Source organism: Tupaia chinensis, unplaced genomic scaffold, assembly GCF_000334495.1.
Source record: "Tupaia chinensis unplaced genomic scaffold, TupChi_1.0 Scaffold000067_1, whole genome shotgun sequence".
Classification (NCBI taxonomy): domain Eukaryota; kingdom Metazoa; phylum Chordata; class Mammalia; order Scandentia; family Tupaiidae; genus Tupaia; species Tupaia belangeri.
In genome coordinates, this window is record NW_006159526.1 from 5,330,491 (window position 1) to 5,352,896 (window position 22,406).

The window sequence follows — 22,406 nt, forward strand, 5'->3', positions numbered from 1 at the left end:
GCCCACGAACGTGCCGTCCAGCTCGATGCTCTTGGGCGGGTCGCCCTCGGCGCCGATGATGATGCCGCTGCGCGGGTCGGTGCGGTAGCGCTTGTACACGTACTTGTAGAAGAGCAGCCGCTTGTCGGCCATCCAGGCGAACACCACGCACACCGGGAAGAAGACCAGCGTCAGCAGCGCCTCCCACACCTGCGGACGGTGCGCGGTCAGGGCCGGCGACCGGCAGGGGGCGCTAGCGTCCCCGCGCCCCCCACCCCGCCCCTGCACTCCGACACACACCAGGTGCGCCCCAGCCTCCCCGCGTGCCCTCCAGCCTGGCTGTCCTCTCCGTTCATCCTGGCCTTCAGTCTCAGTCTCTGCCTCGTTCCCCCCTCCCTTTCTCCTAACCTTCCAGCGCTCGCTCTTTCCCCGTAGGTCTCTCCGTCTCTATCCGCTTTGGCTCTGCCTCATTTTCCCCTCTTCTTCCTTCCTCCTCCTCCTATTTCTCTTCCTCTCTGCCTCTGCCGTCTGGTGTCTCAGCTGTATTTGGTTGTGTTCACCCTTCTTCCCCGCCTGGCCTCCTTGTCTCCGTGTCCCCCTTTTGTGTCTTTCCGTAGACCCGGACTCTCTCCCAGGATCTCTCTCCCCAGAGCTACTCCTGACCATGCGTGTGCATGCGTTTGCACGTGTGTGCATGCGCGTGTGAGTGTTCACGTCTCTCTCTTCCCTCCTGGTCCCCTCACCCATCCACCCATCCATCCACTCTGAGAAACACGCCCAGATGCCAGGAACCAGTTGTCCTCCGACACCTGCTGCAGACACTGCCACCATGGGTTCCAGCTCTGTAAGGGACAAGGCCTGAGTCTCTTCCTGCCTCTCCCTCCCTCCATGCATCTCCTGTCTGCTCCATTTCTCCCCGTCCCCGGGACCCCCCACCCATCCTTCAGGTCTGCTCTCTGCTCATGGACTCCCTGATCCCCTGTCCTGCACCAGTGACCAGGCCCTTCCCTCCATAGAATATATTCGGCTCAGAGCTGGTATGTGGCTCAGTGGTTGAGGCGCTGGACTCCCACATGGCAGACCGCAGGAGTCCTGGACCTGGTGGCTTGCTCTCTCACTTTCCCTCTCTCTCACTGGGTCTCTCTGATGAACACACATGCCCTGTAGCAAATCAGAATAATACTACAATTAAATAATTTTTTTTTAAAGTATTTTATTAAACTTTATTTATTTATTTAATTTGACCATACTTTTGGTTTTTATACCTCTGCAAGGTAGGTACTTAACTGTTATCCTCCTCAGAGGATGAAACTGATACTACTAAGCTCCCAAGTTCACAGCAATAGCACATAATGGTAAGTGGGTTCAAACTCAGGAATCTGATTCCAATAGCTCCAATACTCCTCTTTTCAGTTATCTTATTTCACTATCTCTTAATATTATCAAAGAGGACAAAATTCAGAGAGGTTATGTAAGCTTTTACTAAGCAACTACTTAGATTCTTTGGCTTTCAATTTTGTATTTCTTTCGTACCACAGGACTATTTTATGAACAAATGCTTATTAATGGAAATGAAGACTTGAGAAGACATCTGTAGACTATACACACACACATATATATATATATATATATATATACACACGTATATATGTATATATACGTGTATATATACATATATTTGGCTCTCAGAGACAGGACTCTAACCCTCAACAGGCCACACTGGGCTCACCCTCCGTCTCACAGCCTCATAAAGCGCGCTTTCACGCAGACAGGGCAGTCCGTGCAGAGGGCGTCAGTATCTCTAGCACTTAGCCTCGTTGGGTACCCACACAGGGAACACTAATGGTGTGGAATTAACATTGCCATTCTTAGTACGATTATCTTGGGCTGGCTGAAATCGGAGGCTCAGTTTGCCTTGGCCAGCATAGTCCTGGGTATGTACAGAAAACATCCACCTGGGCCAGCAGGTGGCGTGGTGGTTAGGATGCTGGACTCCCACATGGACCCAACTATGGTTCAGGTCCTGGACCGGGTGGCTTGTTTCCTCATCTTCCAATCTCTCTCTGGTGAGTGCAAGCTCCCTATAGCAAATTAAAATAACAAATAAAATTAAATGATTCTTTAAAAAAAAAATCCACCAAGACTGACAGTTTGCCTTGAAGCTATTCATGTAAAGACTCAAATGTTGCCTTTCTCTTAAAAGATCAGGAAGATGAGACCAAAGGGTATTTGCAATCAGATGGCCCCAGAAGTACTTAACAATCAGCTGGTAGGGAGAATACCTGTTAAGATCCAGTTGCTCGGTCCCATTGTCACTGTGTTTACTGATGGCTCAGTGACAAGGCAAGACTTGGAAATAGTGAAACGCTGCAGAGCCACCAGGCAGGCTTGTGAGCAGCAGGATTTCCAGCACAAGCTGACACGAGCTCTCCTCCTTTGTATTAACTGACCGGCCACCACAATGTGCAAGGGTCTCTGCTCGTTAGAGGAGAGCCTGCAACCCCCGAAATTCGCTGTCGTCCCTGCAAGGGGGCAAACGTCACCCCAGCAGATACCCCTGGTCCTAGAGCACACGCTGCATGGGGCACCGTGGACGTGCCCACCCAGGAGCACGGAGGCCCCTGCCGGGCTCAGTGCAGAAGAGGGGCAGTGTTGGGGCTGGTGGTGGGCAGCAGTAAAACGTGATGCTCTGTAAGGCTGACCCCATGGGAAGGTCCCCGGTTCTCATCCGAGACTTCCTGGGGTATGCCGGGCACATGTGTGCCCACAACCTAAGTCTGGCTGGGGCTGGATCACAGTATCAAGACCCTGGTAGGGGTATGTCTCTCTGTCTCTCTTATTCAGGGAAGAAATCAATTGAAAAGAAAACCCAGGGTGTTAATGGGTTGCCATCATAAATGGGAAAGGGGTATGCCCCCATCCTTCGATGACCTGAGGACCTCCAGCCATGCGTGGGCAGTCCACACAGCACGGAACTGGGCACATGCTGTCTCACGCCCCACTGGACACGCGCGTCTGTGAAGACTGCTCACGCTAGCTGGAGTCCGTAAGCAACTCTGCTTACATATGTCTGAAGTATTTCCCTGTGTGGCTTCACAAATGCCAAATACCCTTGCCTTTTTTTTTTTTTTTTTTTTTTTGGAGAGATTTTTGCTATAGGGGGTATGCACTAGCCAGAAAGACAGAGAGAGAAAGAGAGACAGAAAGCGAGAAACCATCCCCCAGGGGGGATGGCCACGCCACAATCCCTCCTCCTCTAGGGATTTTGGGCACGCATGCACACGCGCCCAGCGTGAGTTTAAGCTGCCGGGTCTGGGACTCGAACCGCAGGCAACTACATGGGAGTCCAGTGACATAGCCATTACGCTAACTGCTGCCCCCAAAAAACCCTTGCTTTTCATCCCATGGCTACCTGCTCCTTTGCCTCCATTTCTTGTATGGAATTGTTTCTGATCTTTCAGATGCCAGGGGCAGCGGGTGGTGTGGTGGTTAAGGCGCTGGACTCCCACATGACCAACCATGGTTCAAATCCCAGGCCCGGTGGCTTGAAAATTATGACAGGCATGGGTGTGTGCCTGCCCAAACTCCTGAGTGGAGAATGGGGGAGAAGGGCTTGCAGTGTGGTCGGTCATCCCCCTGGGGGTGATCTCTCACTTTCCCTTTCACGGTGTCAGTCTCTCCCCAGTAAGTGCACGCATCCTAAGGCAGAAACCTCTTCAAATAAAAAAAATAAATCTTCCCTTTATTTCAGTTTGGGCCTGGAACTGATCTGGGATGCCACCTCCGTAGCAAGTTTCTCGCTGTGAGGAACAGGTCACATTTCCTCTGCCCCAGGCACTCTGTTCTAAACCCTCCACACGTGACCCTCAAGGAGCCCTGTGAAGTCAGAACTAGGATGACCCCGTTTTACAGGCAAGAAAGGGACTTGCCCAGGTCACACAGGTAGGTAACAACAGAAGTGGGATTTGAACCCAGACCTCTGGCTTCAGCATTCATGAACCAAACTCTGAGGCCAGGACACTGTTGTATTACCTAGGAATTTTAGTTGGTCAGGGGCTGTGATAAAATATTTGTTATAGCAAGGGGGGTAGGGTAGGAAGGATCAGGAAACTGTTCTAATTCCCTCCATGATTCAGATTAAAAAAAAAAAAAAGTGAGGCTCAGAGACAGTGCAGACTTTGCCTGAGGTCACACAGCAACTGTGGAGGGGATTCTGAGCCAGACTGAGTTTCTCGCCCTGGTCACTGCATCAGGAGGAACGGCAGCATCCTCTCCTGCCAGTGCTTCCAGTTCTTTAATGAAAATGTCCCCTGGTTCAGCTCCTGGAGGGATTTCCCCCCACAAACTTCTCTCCCCGGAGGTGTGGCGTCTTAACACACTCCCTCCTCCTTAGGGCTCAGCCAGCTCTTTCTCAGAGGAAATGTCTCCCCCACCCCGCCCCTGCCCCACTTCTCCTCCATGATGTCTAAAATTCTTTTTCACAGCCTTGGTGCAATGCCCTCAAAGGCATTTTTTTTCTTTCTTTTGGAGAGTTTTTTGCTATAGGGCGCGTGCGCTCGCCAGACAGACAGAGACAGAGAGACAGAAAGCGAGAAATCACCCCCCAGGGGGGACGACCACGCCGCAATCCCTTCTCCTCCATTCTCCTCCCGGAATGTTGGGCACGCATGCACACGTGCCCAGCGTGAGTTTAAGCCACCGGGTCTGGGACTCAAATAGCGGTTGGCTACGTGGGAGTCCAGCAACATAGCCATTACGCCAACTGCTGGTCCCTCAAAGGCCATTTTTTAAAAAGAATGATTTATTTTATTTAGCTTATTATTTATATTTTAATTTGCTATAGGGTAGGTGCACTCACTAGAGAGAGATGATAGATAGAGGGAAAGTGAGAAGGCAAGTCTCCAGGTCCAGGACTCGAACTGTGGTTGGCCATGTGGGAGTCCAGCGCCTAAACCACCACACCACCTGTTGGCCCCCAAAGGCCATTTTAAAAGCCTAAGCCAGAATACCCTCATTTTTTTTTTTTTTAGAGAGAGATTTGGCTATAGGGTCCATGCACTCACGAGAGAGACAGAGACAGATGGAGAGAAAGAGTGAGAAATCACCCCCTGGGGGGATGAGGGATGACCATGCCATAATTCCTTCTCCTCCATTCTCCTCTCCAGATTTTGGGCAACACACACAATCAGTTTGAGTTTCAAGCTGCTGGGTCCAGGACTTGAACCAAGGTTGGCCATGTGAAAGTCCAGTGCCTTGACCACTATGCCACCAGCTGGCACTGGACACCCTCTTATTTACCAACATCTGAAAACTGTTGGTTGCATCATTCCATGCTTTTCACACGGACAGCCAGGAAACTCAGTCAGGGGCCAGTCACAGCAATTTCCTGTCCCCCGCTCTCATCCCCTGGCCTCAGTGTCACCACCTTCCCCTTTCCCAGCTCTGACGTTGACCCCGCAACACTACACCATCCCTTAGGTGGCAGCCACACGTCTTTCTATCTCGAGCTGCAGGTCCTTTCTGAGGAGAAACAACCCAGCCTAAGCCGATGGAGAGGCACGAAGAGACTACACACATGTGTGAATGAGTCCTGAGCACCCGCAAATAAATTATGCACGTGCGAGAATGAATTCGGCTCGGCTTATAAATAAATTATGCAAATGCAGACCACAGTCACAGAGCCGTGGGAAATAAATTAGGCAAATGTTGTAAAGGAAGACTACACAGTATGCAGGTTAAGACACTGGACAAATGCGAGGCAAATGACTCCGGGAACATCGGTGGAAATTATGCAGCTGTGGGTCTCAATTCTGTCTCCCTTTTGGAATAAATTATGCAAAGTAGTCATTGGGCTTCTATCAATGTTGGATTGGATGGGAGTGTAAATTACACTAAAGTAGCATAAATTATCCCAACATCAGAAATCAATTGTGAATAATGAATGAATTATGCAAAACATGATTACATATCGGACAAATACAGAGCTAAATTATGCAGATGCGAGTATGTATCGATGCAAACCTGGATAAATTATGCAAATTGCATCAAGTTACCCAAACCAATTAGCACTGTCAGAAAACACAGGGCTGGATTATGCAAATATAGTATGAATTATGTAAACAGCAGTGTCTTATTGCAAAAGTGGGAATAAATTATGCAAAAGGCAGGGAGTGTAGGAAAACATGCAAACACACACGGCATGCATTACACAGATCACAGGCGCTGCACGAGGCTGGGTGAAAGGTGCCACCCCTTCCCGATAGGGCTACTGACACAGTGCCCTCCTCTGGGCAGACGAGTGCTTGCAGCGTGTCGACTAACTCCAGCCCGATTTGGCCTCTTTGGCCCAGTCCCCCCGTGCAAGGTGTGACCTGCCCAGCCACGCTGGGCAGCTCTCAGAGGGGAGCAGCATTTCTGCAAAGACACGAATCGGCACTCCAGGCCGGGGTCCACTCTGAACTGTGCAGACACACATGCAGCATGGTGCCCGTGAGAACTTGCTCACCTGGACCACACCCGGGGAGAAGACGGCGAGGATGAGATAAAGCCACACGTAGGCGAAGATGCTCCAGGAGGCGGTGACGAAGAAGACCCTCAGGTGCTTGATCTTGCGGCTCTCGCCGGCCGGGATGACGTAGATGCACACGGCAATGACCACGAACATGTTGAAGGCGGCGCTGCCCACGATGGTGCCCGGGCCCAGCTCACCCGCCTGGAAGTTGTGGCCGCAGACCTCGATGACCGACAGCAGGATTTCGGGCGCCGAGGAGCCCAGGGCCATGAGCGTGAGATTGGACACAGTTTCGTTCCAGATGCGCACGGTGCCCACGCTGGTCTCGCCGTTGGCCTTGGTAATGGTAATCTCCTTCTCCTTCGACGTGATGACCTCGATGGATGCCATGAAGCGGTCAGCGATGATGGACACTCCCAGGAACATGTAGACCATGGCCACAAAGTAGACCACTGCCCGTGCCGCCTTGTCGCCCAGAGATGGGTCATCGGGCTCCCAGACGGGCAGCAGGACCCCTGGCTGGCAGCGGTTGGAGCCCTGGCAGCCCCCTGTGCCGGTATCACTGTCATTGGCCGGGGGAGGTGGCAGGGAGGGGGTGGGGGTGGCCGCCCCTGAGCATGGGGGAGCCCCCAGGAGGAGAGCGACCCCCACCAAAGCCAGGGGAGCCATGAGGGGTGGTGGGGTCCTGTGGGGAAGGAGGAGGAGGTCTGGGTGAGGGAGTGGACCCTCCCTGTGACATGCAAGTCAAAGCTCATGGGGGTGGGGGTAGGGGAAGCTGAGGACCGACCCGGGGAGGATGGGACTGAGGGAGACACGGAGGGCGCTAGACAGAGACCCATAGGAAAGGACGCAGGGAAATGAAGACAGAGAAACCCTCACGCGCTGCTGGTGGGAACAGAAACAAAACCTGGGGAAACGACAGCCAAATCTCAGCGTCCTGCAACTCAGCAGTTCTGCTCCTAGGTGGGAACCCAAGAGAAACAGGTCCCTGCACCCACCAGAGTCACCTGCGAGAGTGCTCGCAGCAGCTTTATTTATGACACCGCCACCTCGAAACAACCCCACTGCCCACCAGCATCAAGATGGGGAAACACACCATGGAATACTATGCAGCACTGAAGAGGTACACCCGACGACACAGACGAACGTCGCAGACACAGCAATGGTGAGTGCACCGGCACACAGGAGCAGCCTGCACAACTCAGCGGGGGAGGCCCTTGTTTGTTACATGGCGCCCATGGCTCTCAGGGGGTCCCTGCTAGGGACTGGGGCTGGGGCTGGGGCTCACTCACATCCCCCCCCCCAGACAGCGGCAGGTGCAGTCTCCCCAGGATCCCCGCGTCTCCCATCTGAGCCCTGAGTTGCATAGCTCCTTAGCGGCCGGGCTGCACAGGCCTGTGGGGGTTTCCTGTCCTGTTAGTGGTGGGGCCTGTGGCTCCAGCCCTTCCATCCCTCTCTGGTCTAGATTTTTTCTTCTGGGGGTGGGGAGAGGTTTTTGCTATAGGGAGCATGCACTCACCAAAAAGACAGAGAGACAGAAAGCGAGAAGTCACCCCCCACGGGAGCTGGCCACGCCGCAATCCCTTCTCCTCCATTCTCCTCTCGGGATCTTGGGCACGCATGCACACGCGCCCAGCATGAGTTTAAGTCACCGAGTCCAGGACTTGAACCGCGGTCGACTACACGGGAGTTCAGTGACATAGCCATTATGCTAACTGCTGGTCCCTAGGTTTCCTTTGAAAACACAGGTCAGCTCACCTCCCTCCTCTGCTCGGGACCCGCCCTGGCTCCAGCAGGACCAAGGTTCTCCCGCAGCCCACAAGGCCACGCACCATCTGGACCCCCTCCCACTCTGGCCTCATTTCCTGCCTCTCACCCTCGCCTCGTCTGCTCCAGCACACTGACCCACTGGACCAGGTTCTGCCTCAGGGCCTTTGCACCCGCTGCTCCCCTTCCTGGACACTCCTCCCCACATATCCACTATCCTCGCCTCCTGCAGGTCTCCGCCTTGTGTCACCTCCCCTCACCACCCTACACAAAATGACACCATCTCCCTTTGGGGAGTCCCCATCCATTTCACAGACAACAGGATCAGGCTCTGAGAGGTTAAATAACGTGCCCAAAGTCACCCTGTGACTCCCAGCCCTACGCTGTCATGGTAGCCCACCTGCCCTGTAAAAGGGAGTGAAAGAGAGGAGGCACCCTCCCAGCACCCGCCCTAGGGGCCTCTTTCTTGGTCACCAGCTTCACGAGTTCTCCCAGTGAAATTCATTTCTGTCCGAAGATTTCTCCTGGGAGTCTAACCCACAGCCTGCCCCAGCTCCCACCCATGTACCCACGGGCTGGGAACTGGCTCCTCTTGGGGAGGGAGGTAGAATGTTGGCAGAACTTCCCAGGAGTGTGTGCGCGCGTGTGTGTGTCTGTGTGTGCAGGCACGCAAGGGCGGGGGAGATGGGTGATTCTTAAAGGGCCAAGGAGCAATTAGCCCCCTCTGGCAAGGTCCCTAATGATAGATCTAATTAGCAGCCCCCTAATTAGCAAAGACTTACGCATAATTACAAACCCACCAGGATCCTGTGCAGAGACTCAGCTCTCTTCTCGCCTCCTCCCTGACTTCAGAAGAGACAAGGAAGGGCCACCCGGAGTGGAGAATTCATTAGACCCAGCTGTGGCCACCAGTGCTGGAAGCTGGACACTGCAGTGCAGGGCCAGCTGAGGCCACAGGGAGGTCCAGGTGAGTCCTCACCCACCCGGCCGAGCCCGGTGCATGGTCCCAGCTTTCTGCGGGTAGAGGACCATGACACTGAGACCAGGTCTAAGCCACCACACGCACACGTGGAATGTACTCAAGCGTCAACTCCCTCTCTCGGGGAGAGAGCTGCTGCCTGAGAAGGCCTACCCCAAGTCTAACCACCTGTCTGCTGCAGTCCTCGAGGGAAACCGGGGTCAGCCAAAGGGTGTTCTGCCTGCAATCCTGGCCCACGGGCAGCCCTGTGGTTTCCTCTCGCTGGGACCTTAGGGCTGAGGGGCTGGGAGGGAAGGTGGAGGTCAGTCTGGGAAGGAGTGGCCTCAGCCCTGAGCCCAGTTGCTGGGACAGCCGCTGGCTCTGCTCAGCTCAGCGCCTGTCTGCGCTGGCAGCCCTGAAACCTAATCTGGGTTTAGAAGCCTGGGGCAAAAGGATCAGGTTGAGCCCGGGGTGCTCGCTGGCAGGGCAGATGGCGGCCACCATCTCTGGTCCTGGAGAGGTGGTGGCATCTCCCAGGGCCGTGCCTCCCCAGCCTTGTGGGCCCGTGGCCAGCTGGGTCATTGACGAGAGTCCCAGTCCTGCCTAGCGCATCAGGAGCCTGTGTGTCCTCAACAATCGAGTGGAATGCAGGCTTAGGTCCAGCGTGGCATGCCAGGTGGGACCCCCTTCCTGATATCCCTGGTACTACCAGAGTTTGGGGGGTGGTTCCTGACACTGTGAGTAGTTGGGGGCAGCAAGGGAGGGGAGGTGCCTACAGCCTCTGGGACTTCAACTTCTAATCACTCAGACTGCCCAGTGTGGGCCAGGCTCTCCCACCACTGTGCAGCGCCCAGCCCGGGAGCCCCACTCTCTCTCTTCCCCTCTCCCTCCCCCCTCACACTCACACACACACACACACACACACACACCCCGTTTACACCCTCAGGGCTGTGATACACTGACGGATAAACTGAGGTCCAGAGTTGGAAAGGGTGTGACCAAGTCACACAGCCTCCAGTCAGGGTCGGAGCAGAGACAGGAAGTCAAGGCATGGGACTCCTAGCCTGGGGGAAGCCCACGCGGGCAGTCACAGGGCGGAGGCCCCACTCAGCCTGGAAGACAGGGGACACACACCAGGGCTCACAACTCCTTTTCATGCACACTCGCCCACCTCCCTCAGTCGGCTTCCCTCAAGAAGACCCCCTGACTTAGGAGGGCTCCTGCAGAGCCCCCAAGGGGGAGTGGAGAAGCTTTTGTGATTCAGCCCCACTGAGGACTGAACCACCCCGCTGAGGGCAGAACCAGCCCCGCTGAGGGCAGAACCAGCCCCCCGCTGAGGGCAGAACCAGCCCCCTGCTGACCCCGCTGAGGGCTGATCCAGCCCTGCTGAGGGCCAGATCTGAGGCTGGCAGCCATGAGGCTGGAAGCGGGCCGGCAGGAAGGCCTGGTCTGGCCCCGGGACCGAGCTGTGCTGGAGCAGGAAAGGTGTCCAGCCACTGTCAAAGGAACGGATGAGCCAAAGAATTGGACAGACAGCAGGAGGGACGGAAGTCAGACTGCAGGAAAGACGGTCCGTCTATACAGAGCAAAGGACAGACTAGTCCGTTCCTGCTACAGAGGGTACAGGTGAGACTGCAGGAACAGGGCAGGGGCAGGGGAGCAGGCCGGGCTTCATCCGCTGGGAGTGGGGGATCGCTGGGAGTGGGAGATCGGGTGGACGCCAGCTGGGAGGACAGCGAGGGCTCAGTGAGAAGGGAGAGGAGTTTGGACTCCAGGCCTTCTGGGAGCCCACTCTGCGGGGGCTCTTCCTCCGGGTCTCCCCCTGCCAGGGCGCGGATAAAGGTGTGTAGGAGGAGAGTTAACTGCTCCCAGGGAGAGGGAGGGAAGAGGAAGAGAAACAGAGACTGAGATACCCAGAGATAGAAACCAGAAAGAGAGACAGGGAAGGGAGAAGACACACGGAAATGGAAAGAGATCACACACGGACAGAGATGCAGGAAAACTGAGACAGTGGAGAGAAGAGAGACAGAGACAAACACAGAGATGGCGCAAGAGGAAGGCAGAGAGAGACCCAGGACTTAAGAGTCCTGACAGCACAGAAGAGACTCCCGCACAGAGAGGGGGAGACAGGGTGAGAGACCCAGAGACAGGGACTGGGCAAGGGACTCGGAGAGGCAGGCAGACTCCGCCAGAGACCCCTGAGAGATGCGGAGAGACAGAAGACGAGACCAGACACAGGAAGGCGGGGGGGGAGGCAGAGAGCAGAGGGGGGCTGCTGGGACGGCGGGGGCGGGGTGTTCTCACCCCCTTAGTGCCCAGGAGCGCCCCTTCCTCAGCCCCATGGCGGGGGACAGGAGGATGCAGGAGAGCTGCAGGTGCTGGGGCAGGGGCGGCGCCCCCACCCCCGGAAGGCCCGGGAGAAGCAGCCCACACTCCCGTGAGTGAGCTCAGGGGCTCCGGGCTCCTCGCCCGCCCTCCCTCCACAGCTGGGCAACGCCGTCCTTCGCCCACGCCCTTCCTTCATTCTCCTCTCAGGATTTTGGACATACATACACACATGCCCAGCATGAGTTTAAAGCCACTAGGTCCAGGAACTGATCTGTGGTCAACTATGTGGGAGTCCAGCAATGTAACAGTTATACTATCTGCTGTCCCCATAACAGGATGCATCTTTAAAGACATTACTCAAAAAATTCTTCCTGGGTTATTACCATTGTGGAGTAGTGAAAATACACTGCTCAAGAGAAGGTGGATCCCACATGGAGACCATACTTTGAACCCTTGTGCAAGAATTCAGGATCCAATGGGCTAGAAGACTGGATAAAGAGAATCACAGCATGGCTAAATCCTGAAGAGGGTGCTCATCTCTCTATTTTTACCTCTCTCACACACACACACACACACACACACACACGCACGGAGTCTCCAATCCATACAAGGGCCAAAAGATGCAAAAACAGCTACAAATAGTTACAGGCTCACAGAACTGGGGGAGGGCAGGAATGTTCAGCTGGAGTCAGACCCAAATTCAGAGGCTGGGCCCGCACTCATGGCCTCACAGCGAAAGCCACAAACCGCCACAAAGGCACTCATTAATAATAATAACAACAACAACAGGGCCATTCAGACTGCCCTGACCACTTGCCAGGCACTGCCTTCATGTTTCTGTAAGGGCCTGGCACCTGCTGACACCGTCTGCCCTCATGCCAACCTTGGGAGGTAGATGATTTCAACCCATTTTACAGACAGGGAGACTGAGGCATGGGGTGGAGAATAAGGCTCGGGGTGCTATATCCTTAACCACCACACGACACCCCAGGCTGAGGGCTAGGCAGGAAGGCAGGAAGCAGACTGCAAGGGTCCAGGTGGGTAGCCCAGGCTGTGGTCACGGCCCGGAAGTGGACACACACACAGGCACGCTTGAGCCCACGCTCACCTCCCCAGGTGCCCTTGTCACAGACCTGGCACCACTGCCCTCGCCCCCAGTTCCATCCCAGCACGGGTGGAGTCTGAGCTGGTCTTGAGAGCCCATTCCACAGGAGGGCAGTGGGAGGGAGGTGCCCCTCTCCCCCAGAAGCCAAGCACATGCCAGGCTTAGCCGGACACTAGGGCCTGCTGCCAGCAGAGGGACAGGACCCAGCTCCCTGCAACTTCCCATGCCTGGGCCTGCCCTCTGGGAGAGGGGACGGCGACGGTGTGGCCAAGAACTGGTGGATTCCTCTCCTCAGAGCCCGTTGAGAACGGTGGCTAGGTCTTCGGCAGCGGCACAGACGGGCAGACTTGTGGGTGGACTTCCATGATAGGAGGCAGACAGATGGCTGGAATGACACCTCCTCCCTGAGGAAGCAGGTGTCCCAAACAACCCCTGCCCCAGGGAGGAGGAAGTCCTGGCCCAGTCTGGATCCAGCTCAGAACGACTCCCCAACCCTGCTGACCCCGATTCTATTCCTGGCTTGCAGTTGGGGAGGACAAGCCTCCCTGCCATTCCCGCCCTCCACTGGCCCCTGGTTCCTTCTCTGGTACCACAGAAGGGAAGTGGGAGGGGCCACTCCTACAGCCACAGGCTGGCAGTCAGCCGGTCTCCACTCCCCTGTCCCTTGCAGATTAGGGCTAAGCTCACTCCAAGTGCAGGACAGCCTGGGTCTCACCCCGTACTCCCCACCAGGATTGACCCTCAGTGCGTCCTTCCGGGGTCTAACCATGGTCATTTCTGTAGTCATTCCCTGGAAGTCTAGCCTCAGTGGCCCGCAACACCATGAACACAGCACCCCCACAGTGGGTTCTTTCTACCCAAAGCTTTTCCTCTGAGGTGTGACTCTTCATTTCACTGGGCCCTAACTGGAGATGGAGACCTCCCCTCCCCACTGGGGTCTAACCTGGGATGGAGACCTCCCTTCCCCACTGGGGTCTAACCTGGGGTGGAGACCTCCCCTCCCCACTGGCCCTAACCTGGGATGGAGACCTCCCCTCCCCACTAGGGTCTAACCTGGGGTGGAGACCTCCCTTCCCCACTGGCCCTAACCTGGGGTGGAGACTTCCCCTCCCCACTGGGTCTAACCTGGGATGGAGACCTCCCCTCCCCACTAGGGTCTAACCTGGGGTGGAGACCTCCCTTCCCCACTGGCCCTAACCTGGGGTGGAGACTTCCCCTCCCCACTGGGTCTAACCTGGGATGGAGACCTCCCCTCCCCACTAGGGTCTAACCTGGGGTGGAGACCTCCCTTCCCCACTGGCCCTAACCTGGGGTGGAGACTTCCCCTCCCCACTGGGTCTAACCTGGGATGGAGACCTCCCCTCCCCACTAGGGTCTAACCTGGGGTGGAGACCTCCCTTCCCCACTGGCCCTAACCTGGGGTGGAGACTTCCCCTCCCCACTGGGTCTAACCTGGGATGGAGACCTCCCCTCCCCACTGGGGTCTAACCTGGATCTAGACAAATGCTCACGGAACAGAAAGGACAAAGACAACTGAGAGCTTTGTTCCTCCGTGCGTGTAAGTAACTGACACCGACCAGTTCTCACTAAGAAGGGGACAAGGGGGGTCATCCCCATTTTCAAACAGGGACACTGAGGCAGGAGAGAGAAGTGGGTCAGCCGGGATCAGTGTGCATGGGGCAACGCCAGGGCAGGAACTCACAGCTCCACAGTCCTGGGGGTGAGGGGCAAGGGGCAGTCCGTCTTTCGAACACCTACACCCCCCCCCCATTAGCTGGAAGTGAGTATTCCACGTGCTGCCGCAGGCCTGGCAAGAGCAGGCGGTGGGTGCTCAGGAGGCTGGGGTCTCAGCAGGCCCTGGCCCCACCCTATCCCCCAGCGCTTGTGGCCGACGCCTCTTCTGCTCCACTTGATGCCGAAGCCGGGCCAGGACCAGCTCTGAGGCCTGGATCAGGCTGTGCTGTGGGGAACGAGAGGGGACAGGCTGAGGCAGTGGAGGCTGCAGGGGCAAGGGAGAGGGTGGTCAGTGGTCAGCGGCCCAGGCCAGGAGCTCAGCCGAGGCGGGGCACGGAGAGGTCACTGTGTGGGGCAGCAGTGGCCTCTGTGACAACGAAACCCAGGGCACAGCCTTACATGAATTCTCAGTGCAAGGACAAAGCCCAGACCCAAATGTCAGAACTCAGGTTGGAAATCTGAGGGGTGAAAATAGGGTGAGGTCACATTACAGCAGACTGAGGGCCGGCCACTGGGGACGGACAGAGGAACAGCTGAGCGGAGCAGAGGAGCCAACACTGGAGGAGAGCAGAGCACAGCGGGCAGCTGAGACCCGGGGTTTGCAGGCTCTGAGGCTGGATCTTAATAGAAGGAACTGAGAACAGTGACACGAAATAGACCCTGAGGAGGGGTGAGGTGATGGCCACTTCATAGGACAGGAAGTCCTCCCACGGTCAGGCTTCGACCTCTCCACAGGTGTTTTCCACCAGGAGCGAATCCATACGCTTCCCACTAGGGCTTAAACTCAAAGCTCTGCAGTGGGGTCTAACCTGTGCCCTCCGCGTCGGGGTCTAACCTGTGCCCTCCGCCTCGGGGTCTAACCTGTGCCCTCCGCGTCGGGTCTAACCTGTGCCCTCCGCGTCGGGGTCTAACCTGTGCCCTCCGCGTCGGGGTCTAACCTGTGCCCTCCGTGTCGGGTCTAACCTGTGCCCTCCGTGTCGGGTCTAACCTGTGCCCTCTGCAGTGGGGTCTAACCTGTGCCCTCTGCATTGGGGTTGAAGCTCAGAGCTCTGTAGTGGGGTCTAACTTCATGCACCTCCACTGACGCTAACCTCATTCCATTTCATTCAGGACTAATCATTTTTCTCTCCACTGTGGTTCACCCTCAGACCCTTCCACTGGGGTCCGACCTCTGTCATTCCTCTGGAGGGCTAATCTAGACCATCCAAGTGAGGACTCAACTGTAGGAAAAGTCCCAAGTCATGACCACAGAAGCAGCAGCAGAGATCTAACCCCAGTAGAAATGGCTGAGGCTCTAACCCGTGAGAGCCCAGTTCCACCACACAAGAAAGGATCCTAGAATTGGCCTGGCGGGAAGAAAAAAGGCAAACGAAGATTTAGAGACACGAAGATTTAGAAACAGGCCCATCACAAGCTGAAGGAGGGGGGGCATGGGCCACAGTGGAAAGGTCAGAGGTCAGACTGCACAAGTTGGAGGTTAGACTGCCACAGAGGACTCAAGATGACCTGGGGGCCACTTGGGACACTTCCCTGAATGCGGTCAGGGGTTACGTGGTCAGGCTGCTGCAGGAGGTTGGAGGTCAAGTTATAGAGGATGGTGTTAGTCTCCAGTTCAAGGCTGGACCACGGCACAAAGTTCAGAGGTTAGACCCAGGTGAAAGTTCAAGGTTAGACGACAGCACAAAGTGGGAAACCAGCGTGGGGCTGGAGGTTGCACCGCAGGGAAGACAAGAGGGGCGACCTGGAAGTCAGAACCTCAACAGCAGGTTGGCAGTGAGATTACGGCCAGGGGGACACTGGTCACGGACAGAGAAGAGAGCTGGGCTGAGCGAGGGGGGTCAAGTCGCCACCCGACACAACAGAGCGGGCATGGCACGGTTACACGCCGTGAGAACAGGGTTAGAGCGCATGGGGGGCGGACCCCAGACTAGGCCCCAGTGTAAAGACAGAGTTGGAGCATGAGGAATGAGGGGCGGGATCTAGGAAGACCTGCTGGAGGCTGAGGGCAGGCCAGGGGCGGGACTGGGAGATAGCACATCTCAGTCCCCTTGTCTGGCTGGTGCCCCAGCCCTGCTACTGCCAGCACTCACAGTGCCCTGCTCCTGAGAGGGTCCTGGACAGCCGAACCCCCTCAAAATAGGTCGCTTCCCCCGGGAGGTGCCGCAGCCTGGACACACTGACACCAGCCTGCAGATGGGGTCTGGCTGAGGCTCCCCACTCCCTCAGTAAATGGGGTGTAATCTCTCTCCATTTTGTCACCCTTCCCCACCGGGTCCAAGAGCCTGGCCTACCTGCAGGATGTGCACACCCTTCAAGGAGACCACGGCAAGCTCCCGCAGCCCGTCCCCGGTCAGGTCCACGTGAGCCATGGCCAGCAGGGGGCTGGAGAAGCCCCGCTGCCACAACAGACGGAAGCCACGCTCAGCCTCAGGGCTCCCAGACTCTGGGCCGCAGTACTTGTAACAGAGCAGCTCCTGCCGGGGTGAGGGGTCAAGGTCACACGGTTGATGGGGGGAGGTGAAGGGAGGCCGGCCTGTGGTGGCCCCATCCCTCATGGCCCACCTGTCCGTAGGTGGCCACCAGGACTTCTGGCTGCCCATCCAAGTCCACGTCGGTGACCAGGCCACAGAGGACGCTGTCAAATTGATCACTGCTGGGCAGGAGGAGTTGGTCCTCGAGGCCTTGGTTCAACAGGTCCCTGTGTGACCGGAGTGCAGCGGAGGCTGAGGTCAGCCAGCAGTGCCTGTCCCCTCAGTGGCGGAGCCCGAGCCAGGTTCCCGCACTGCTCCCCCCAAATCTGGACACCCTCAGCTCTACCTGGGACCTCTGCAGAGCACCAGCAAGGGCTCAGCCTGGATGGTTCACCCCGGGATGTTTAGCTCTACACCCCAATCCGGACACCCACACTGACTCCTGGAGGCCGGGCCATCTCACTCCCGGGTGAAACCCACTGCTCCTGGGGATTTAAACACTCTTGTCCATAGCCTGGACCACCATGTTCCCCCTGGGACCTTGGAGACCTTGGGTGTGCCGGGGTCGCCTTGCCCTGGCTTATGAGAGCTGGCAGGGAACTTTTCTGAAACTCTGGCATCACACTGGCGGTTTAAAATGCACCATGGCGGGAGTATTTACAGGGAAACTGGTAAACACCACACCCCTGGGCATCCTTCCCACAGAGCCGGTGTCTGTGTGCGCCAGCAAACCGGGTCCAGCCACTGCGGGGGCATAGACACCCGTCAGATCTACACTTCACTCCGTGCAGTCTCTCCCTGGGTCTCCTACACCTGTACTTGCTGCGCCCTGCCTATCCTTCCCAGGGGACTTTGCCGTGAATGCCAAGGTTAGACCATCGGCGTGAGGACTTGAGGCTAGACTGCACCCACGCCCCCGGGCCCCTCACCAGTACACCACTGCAGGTTCCAACATGCTGGCCACGAGCACGCTGTACTCTTCCAGTCGCGGCCTGCCCTTGGGCTCTGGAGAAGAAACGCGAATGGGGGAAGGTGTGTGGGGACAGATTCTAGGCTCCTCCTGTATCCCTGCCCACGTCAGTGAGAGGAAAGCAGGGTGGATCTCAGGAGAAAGACTTGAGGCTGCACTACAGAGGGAGGCTGGAGGACAGACCACAAGAGGAGACTGGTCGGACGCCAGGAGAAATGGGCATTCGACGACATTCTCAAAGTCTAGGTTAGGCCACGGTGGGAGAGACGAGGCTGGACGGCAGCAGAGAAGCCTGAGGTCAGACCATAGCGGGAGGGTCGGGGAGTAAGCCACGGTGAGGAAAGGAACTAGAGTAAGACCACCTAAGAGACAGGAGACGGCTGTGGCTGCAGGGCCGGGCTGGGAAACGCCACTGAAGGATGGATGACGGTAAAGGGACAGGTCCACACGTGGGCGGCTAAGCTGAACCCCGAGTGGTGGGCAGCGGTGAGTCCACGAGAAATGCCTGGGGTTAGACCACAGCCGGACACAGAGGAGACCAGAGGGGCGGGCTCAGTGAGTCGCGGTGTGAGGAGAGAAGGTTAGGCCATGGAGGGCGAGGTGGAAATTCACCTCCAGGGTCAATGTCTGAGGCTAGACTACAGGGGAGAACAGAGGGAGACCCTGACGGAAGAGAGCCAGTCAGACCTGGACGAGCAGCTGGGAGTTAACTTCAAGAGAATAGGGGTGGGAGGGGTGCTGTGGGCCCAGGGCCGGAGAGGGGATGTGGGAGGGAGGGACAGGGCTGGACACTTTGGGAGGGGGACACAAGTCTGGGTGGGGAGCTGAGTCTGCAGAGCTGCCTCCCGGCCCCACTTCTCTCCCCCACCACCCACTGTCCCCACCCCCGAGCTCACCCTCAGGGGCCGAGAGGCTGAACACGATCACTCGGGAGATGGGGCCATCCTGCAGGACTGTCCACGTCTGCAAAACCTCTGTAAAGAGCGAGCACTCAGGGCTCTGCCTGCAGCCCTTAGCCCCTAGCCCCGGCCTGGACTCACCTCGAGTCTGCTGGTCCACGTGGGCGACACGGACGTAACCACTCTGACAGCCGAGCGCGGAGAGGCGCCGGGAAGTGCCGGGGAGGTTGTGGACATCAAGCCAGAGGACACTTGTGGGTGGGAGGTGGATGGATGGACCCGTAGATGGACAGGTGGACGGACAGGATGAAGGGCCCAGCCCCACACTGCTGCCTCCCGGGGAGCATCCACTCCTCCCTGTGGCCCAGGGACCCCGCTGCCTGGCTTCTCTAAGTGATCCCCACCGCCCCATTTCCCTGGGAGTCGCTCCCTCCCCCGATCACTGAGCCTGCTGGGATCCCACTGTTGGTCAGCTTCTCCGGAATCATGCCATGCCCTGCCTTGCTGAGATCTTCCTCCTGCTGCCCCTGTGATCAGTCCCACCCCCTGCTCTTCCCATCCCCACTGACCTCTTTTGGGGATTCTCCTACCTACTGGTCAGGTTCGTGAGCTCAGGGAAGAGGTTTTCCACAGGCTGTTCCTCGAACTGATGTAGCCCCTCGTTCTGGGGGAACCAAGACCCACCCACACCCCACTGGAGTTAGCTACCAGCTTCTCGTACACAGCCCAGCACCAGCCCATGGTGACCCCCAAGTGGGCGGAGCTCCTGCCTCACCTCCTTATAGAGATGAATGGCCGGATCATTCCCACTCAGAAGGAACACGGTCTCCATTTGATCCCCAACCTGGACCCTGAAAGCAGAGTACTCTAGAACCCCAAATGGTAGAACCCGAGTGTGGTAGAATCCATTTGAATGGAACCTACATACTTTGGGATTATTTATTTATTTTTATATGCTATAGGGCATGTCATGTGTGCTCACTGGAGACAGAGGGAGAGAGAGAAAATGAGAAAGCACCTCCCAGGGGGACAACCATGCCACAATCTCTTCTCCTCCACTTTCCTCTTGGGATTTTGGGCATGTGCTTGGCATGTTTATCAAGCCTATGGGTCCAAGACTGAAACCAGATCGGTGGCCATGTGGGATGCAGCCACCCTAACCCCCAGGTCACCTGTCCCTGCTTTGGGATGCCACACCTTTGCTATTTTAGAGGATCTGTACACTATCTCCTTGGAATATGAGAACGTTGGGACTTTCTCGTTACAGAATCTCGGAAGATTCCAGTGGGGAATTCTTGAACATTCAAGTGGGGACTGTTCAAATTGTAGAGTTTACAACGCTAGAAAACATAGCATCTCGGAAAGTCAGAATCAGAATTCTAGATGTCTAGAACACACATGCCCGGTTAGTTCTCTCAGATCATCTATTAGGTCGTTGGGAGAGTCACGATGTTATTTTTCTATGCAAAAATGTGTCATGACTTTCCTGACAACCCGATAGTTCAGATGAAAACATGATGATGGCCCTTTAGCTAAGTCCGGTCCATGGCCACGTTCTATAAAGCAGAAATTAGAATCTGATGGTCTATGGGCAGGATGGGGTCCACCGTTTACGCCAGTCCTTCAGCCCCTCTCTCTCTGACACACTCACCCTGCTGCGTTACACTTGTGCCTTCTCACTCTCAGGCTACCTTTCTAGTCCTTGAAGTCATCTCAGCTTGCCACCCCTGCTCTAGTACACCCCTCGGTTTTCCAGACAGAGTCTCAATATAAGGAAGGGGTTTGAGAACCCAGGGCTCCTTCTACATCTTGAGCAGTGGGCGTGGGACACTCACTCTGCGTGGCACAGCTGGAAAGGAGTGAACTGGAGCTCCAGGTTCAGACAGCTCTCTGCAGGGGGAGCACAGGCAGGTGGACACGGGCCCTCCCCAGGCCCCCCTGCCCTGCCCTCCTTCTCACCCGGCCACACTCACGGGCGATGGAGTCAAGGTTGTACTCGGAGCCAGGCTCATAGTCGCAGTAAATGTTAAGGAAGGGGCTGCCCTTGTCCCCTGAGTCCTAGGGAGGAAACTGGCCTCAGGGAAGGCAGGGGCGGAGGAGGGATCTGAGGTAGACCCATCAAGTGTGTGGGGAAGGCGTGGGGAGAGTCAAGGTGCTCTGGGTACCTTGATGAACGTGATCCCCACGACCAGACCCCGCTTTGGGGGTGACTTGTTGAAGGTGTCGATGGAGACGATCTCGGCATCCACTGGGAAGGGACGGTTCAAGTTCACATTTCAGGCAGACTCGTGATCCAGAATACCACCAATCACAGTGAACTCTGGCCACCACCATTATCATGACTTCTAGATCTAAGTGAGCCTGATTGCCATCACCATGACCTCTGACACTGGATTCCAAGAATTCTGAACCCTAACCACTTCCAGCTCCACTGGTTATCAGCCTTGACACCCTTCATCCCCCCGCCCCCCATGGCGACCGGCTCAGACTGAGCCTCAGAAGCCTTCTCAACACCGCGTTCCGAGACCCCCACCCCCAGGCGCCACGCACCGGGGATGTAGTTGAACTGCAGCTCCTTGGCCACTGGCCGGATTTTCTGTCGGAGGTCTTGGTAGCGAAAGCCGAGCACCTTGCCTTTAAGGGTGGCGGCCAGCAGCTCCCCGCGCCCCCTCCCGCCGCCAGCAAGCCCGTACACATTGCTCTGCGACGAGAAACGCGTGAAGCTGTCCTCGCGCAGTGGGCAAGGCCCCGCGGCCACGGCCGCCTCCCCCATTATGCCCCTCAGCCACTCATCCTCTCGGAGTCCCCGCGGAGATCCACCCTACCCCATCTACGGTTCCCAAAGCAACCCGAACCGGCCGGTTCTCGCCTGTCGCGCGCACTGATGACGTAGGAAGGTGTCGCTGCCCCTTACCAAGATGGTGGCCAGCGGCCCACTGCGCCTGCGCATTCTCCCTCGTTCCACTTCTGTCCTAGGAAGGGGACTACACTCTTTTTTCCCCCCAGAGACAGAGAGAGACATAGAGACAGAAAGCGAGAAATCACCACCCAGGGGGGATGGTCACAACGCAATCCCTTCTCCTCCATTCTCGGGATCTTGGGCACGCACACACACGTGCCACGCACACGCGCCCGGCGTGAGTTTTAAACCACCGGGTCCGGGTCGTGAAACGCGGTCGACTACGTGGGAGTCCAGCGACATAGCCATTATGCTAACTGCTGGTTCCCGGGGACTACACTCTCTAGTGTGAGACTAGCCACAGCTCTGGCAGCCCGGCCCTTCACCGTAAGCTTGTGGAGGGTAGACCTGTTAGACCTAATAGTGCCCTTAAGTGCCAGGAACTCCTGTACATGCATTTCACCTATTTATTCAAAATTCATGTGAGCAGGCCGAGGTAGGTGCATCTCAGGTGAAGGAAGTGAGGCACAGAAAGATACAGTAACTGGTCTGGTCTGAGCAGCAGTCGCTCAAGGGAACCACAGTACATTAGTAGTATTTCCTTTAAAATGGCGAAATACATTCTTCTTACTCCCAACAACCTCCTCCTTTATCGGGTGCCCACTTGGTGACAGGCTGTTGGCACTGACCATGAGATTCCTGGTGACCACTTGGTTGGGTGGTGATACCGCCCCCCCCCCTTTATTCATTCAATATTTATGCAACTTTCCTATGTGGAAAGACAT

The 22,406-nt window shown here is 56.6% G+C and overlaps 2 protein-coding genes across 2 annotated transcripts in view; both read right to left on the reverse strand.

The window, feature by feature from the left end:
* The window catches only part of SLC8A2 (solute carrier family 8 member A2), a 34,581-nt gene extending 27,111 nt beyond the window's left edge, over positions 1 to 7,470 (reverse strand). The window contains exons 1-2 of the mRNA XM_027767216.1: positions 6,485 to 7,470; positions 2 to 189 (exon numbers count right to left, since the gene is read on the reverse strand). Coding sequence (XP_027623017.1) covers positions 2 to 189; positions 6,485 to 7,159 — 863 coding nt within the window. The 5' untranslated portion in view covers positions 7,160 to 7,470. The remainder of the gene's footprint in view (position 1; positions 190 to 6,484) is intronic.
* A 6,702-nt stretch (positions 7,471 to 14,172) lies between these two features.
* On the reverse strand, positions 14,173 to 21,593 carry KPTN (kaptin, actin binding protein). Its single transcript, XM_006142124.3, has 12 exons — positions 21,273 to 21,593; positions 20,888 to 20,970; positions 20,696 to 20,780; positions 20,558 to 20,612; positions 19,498 to 19,573; positions 19,313 to 19,386; positions 18,864 to 18,973; positions 18,720 to 18,797; positions 17,783 to 17,858; positions 16,945 to 17,080; positions 16,674 to 16,856; positions 14,173 to 14,608 (listed from the first exon to the last, which is right to left on the reverse strand). The coding sequence occupies exons 1-12, from the start codon at positions 21,493 to 21,495 to the stop codon at positions 14,480 to 14,482; spliced, it is 1,308 nt and encodes a 435-aa protein (XP_006142186.1). The 5' UTR covers positions 21,496 to 21,593; the 3' UTR covers positions 14,173 to 14,479.
* Between the last annotated feature and the right edge of the window lie 813 nt (positions 21,594 to 22,406).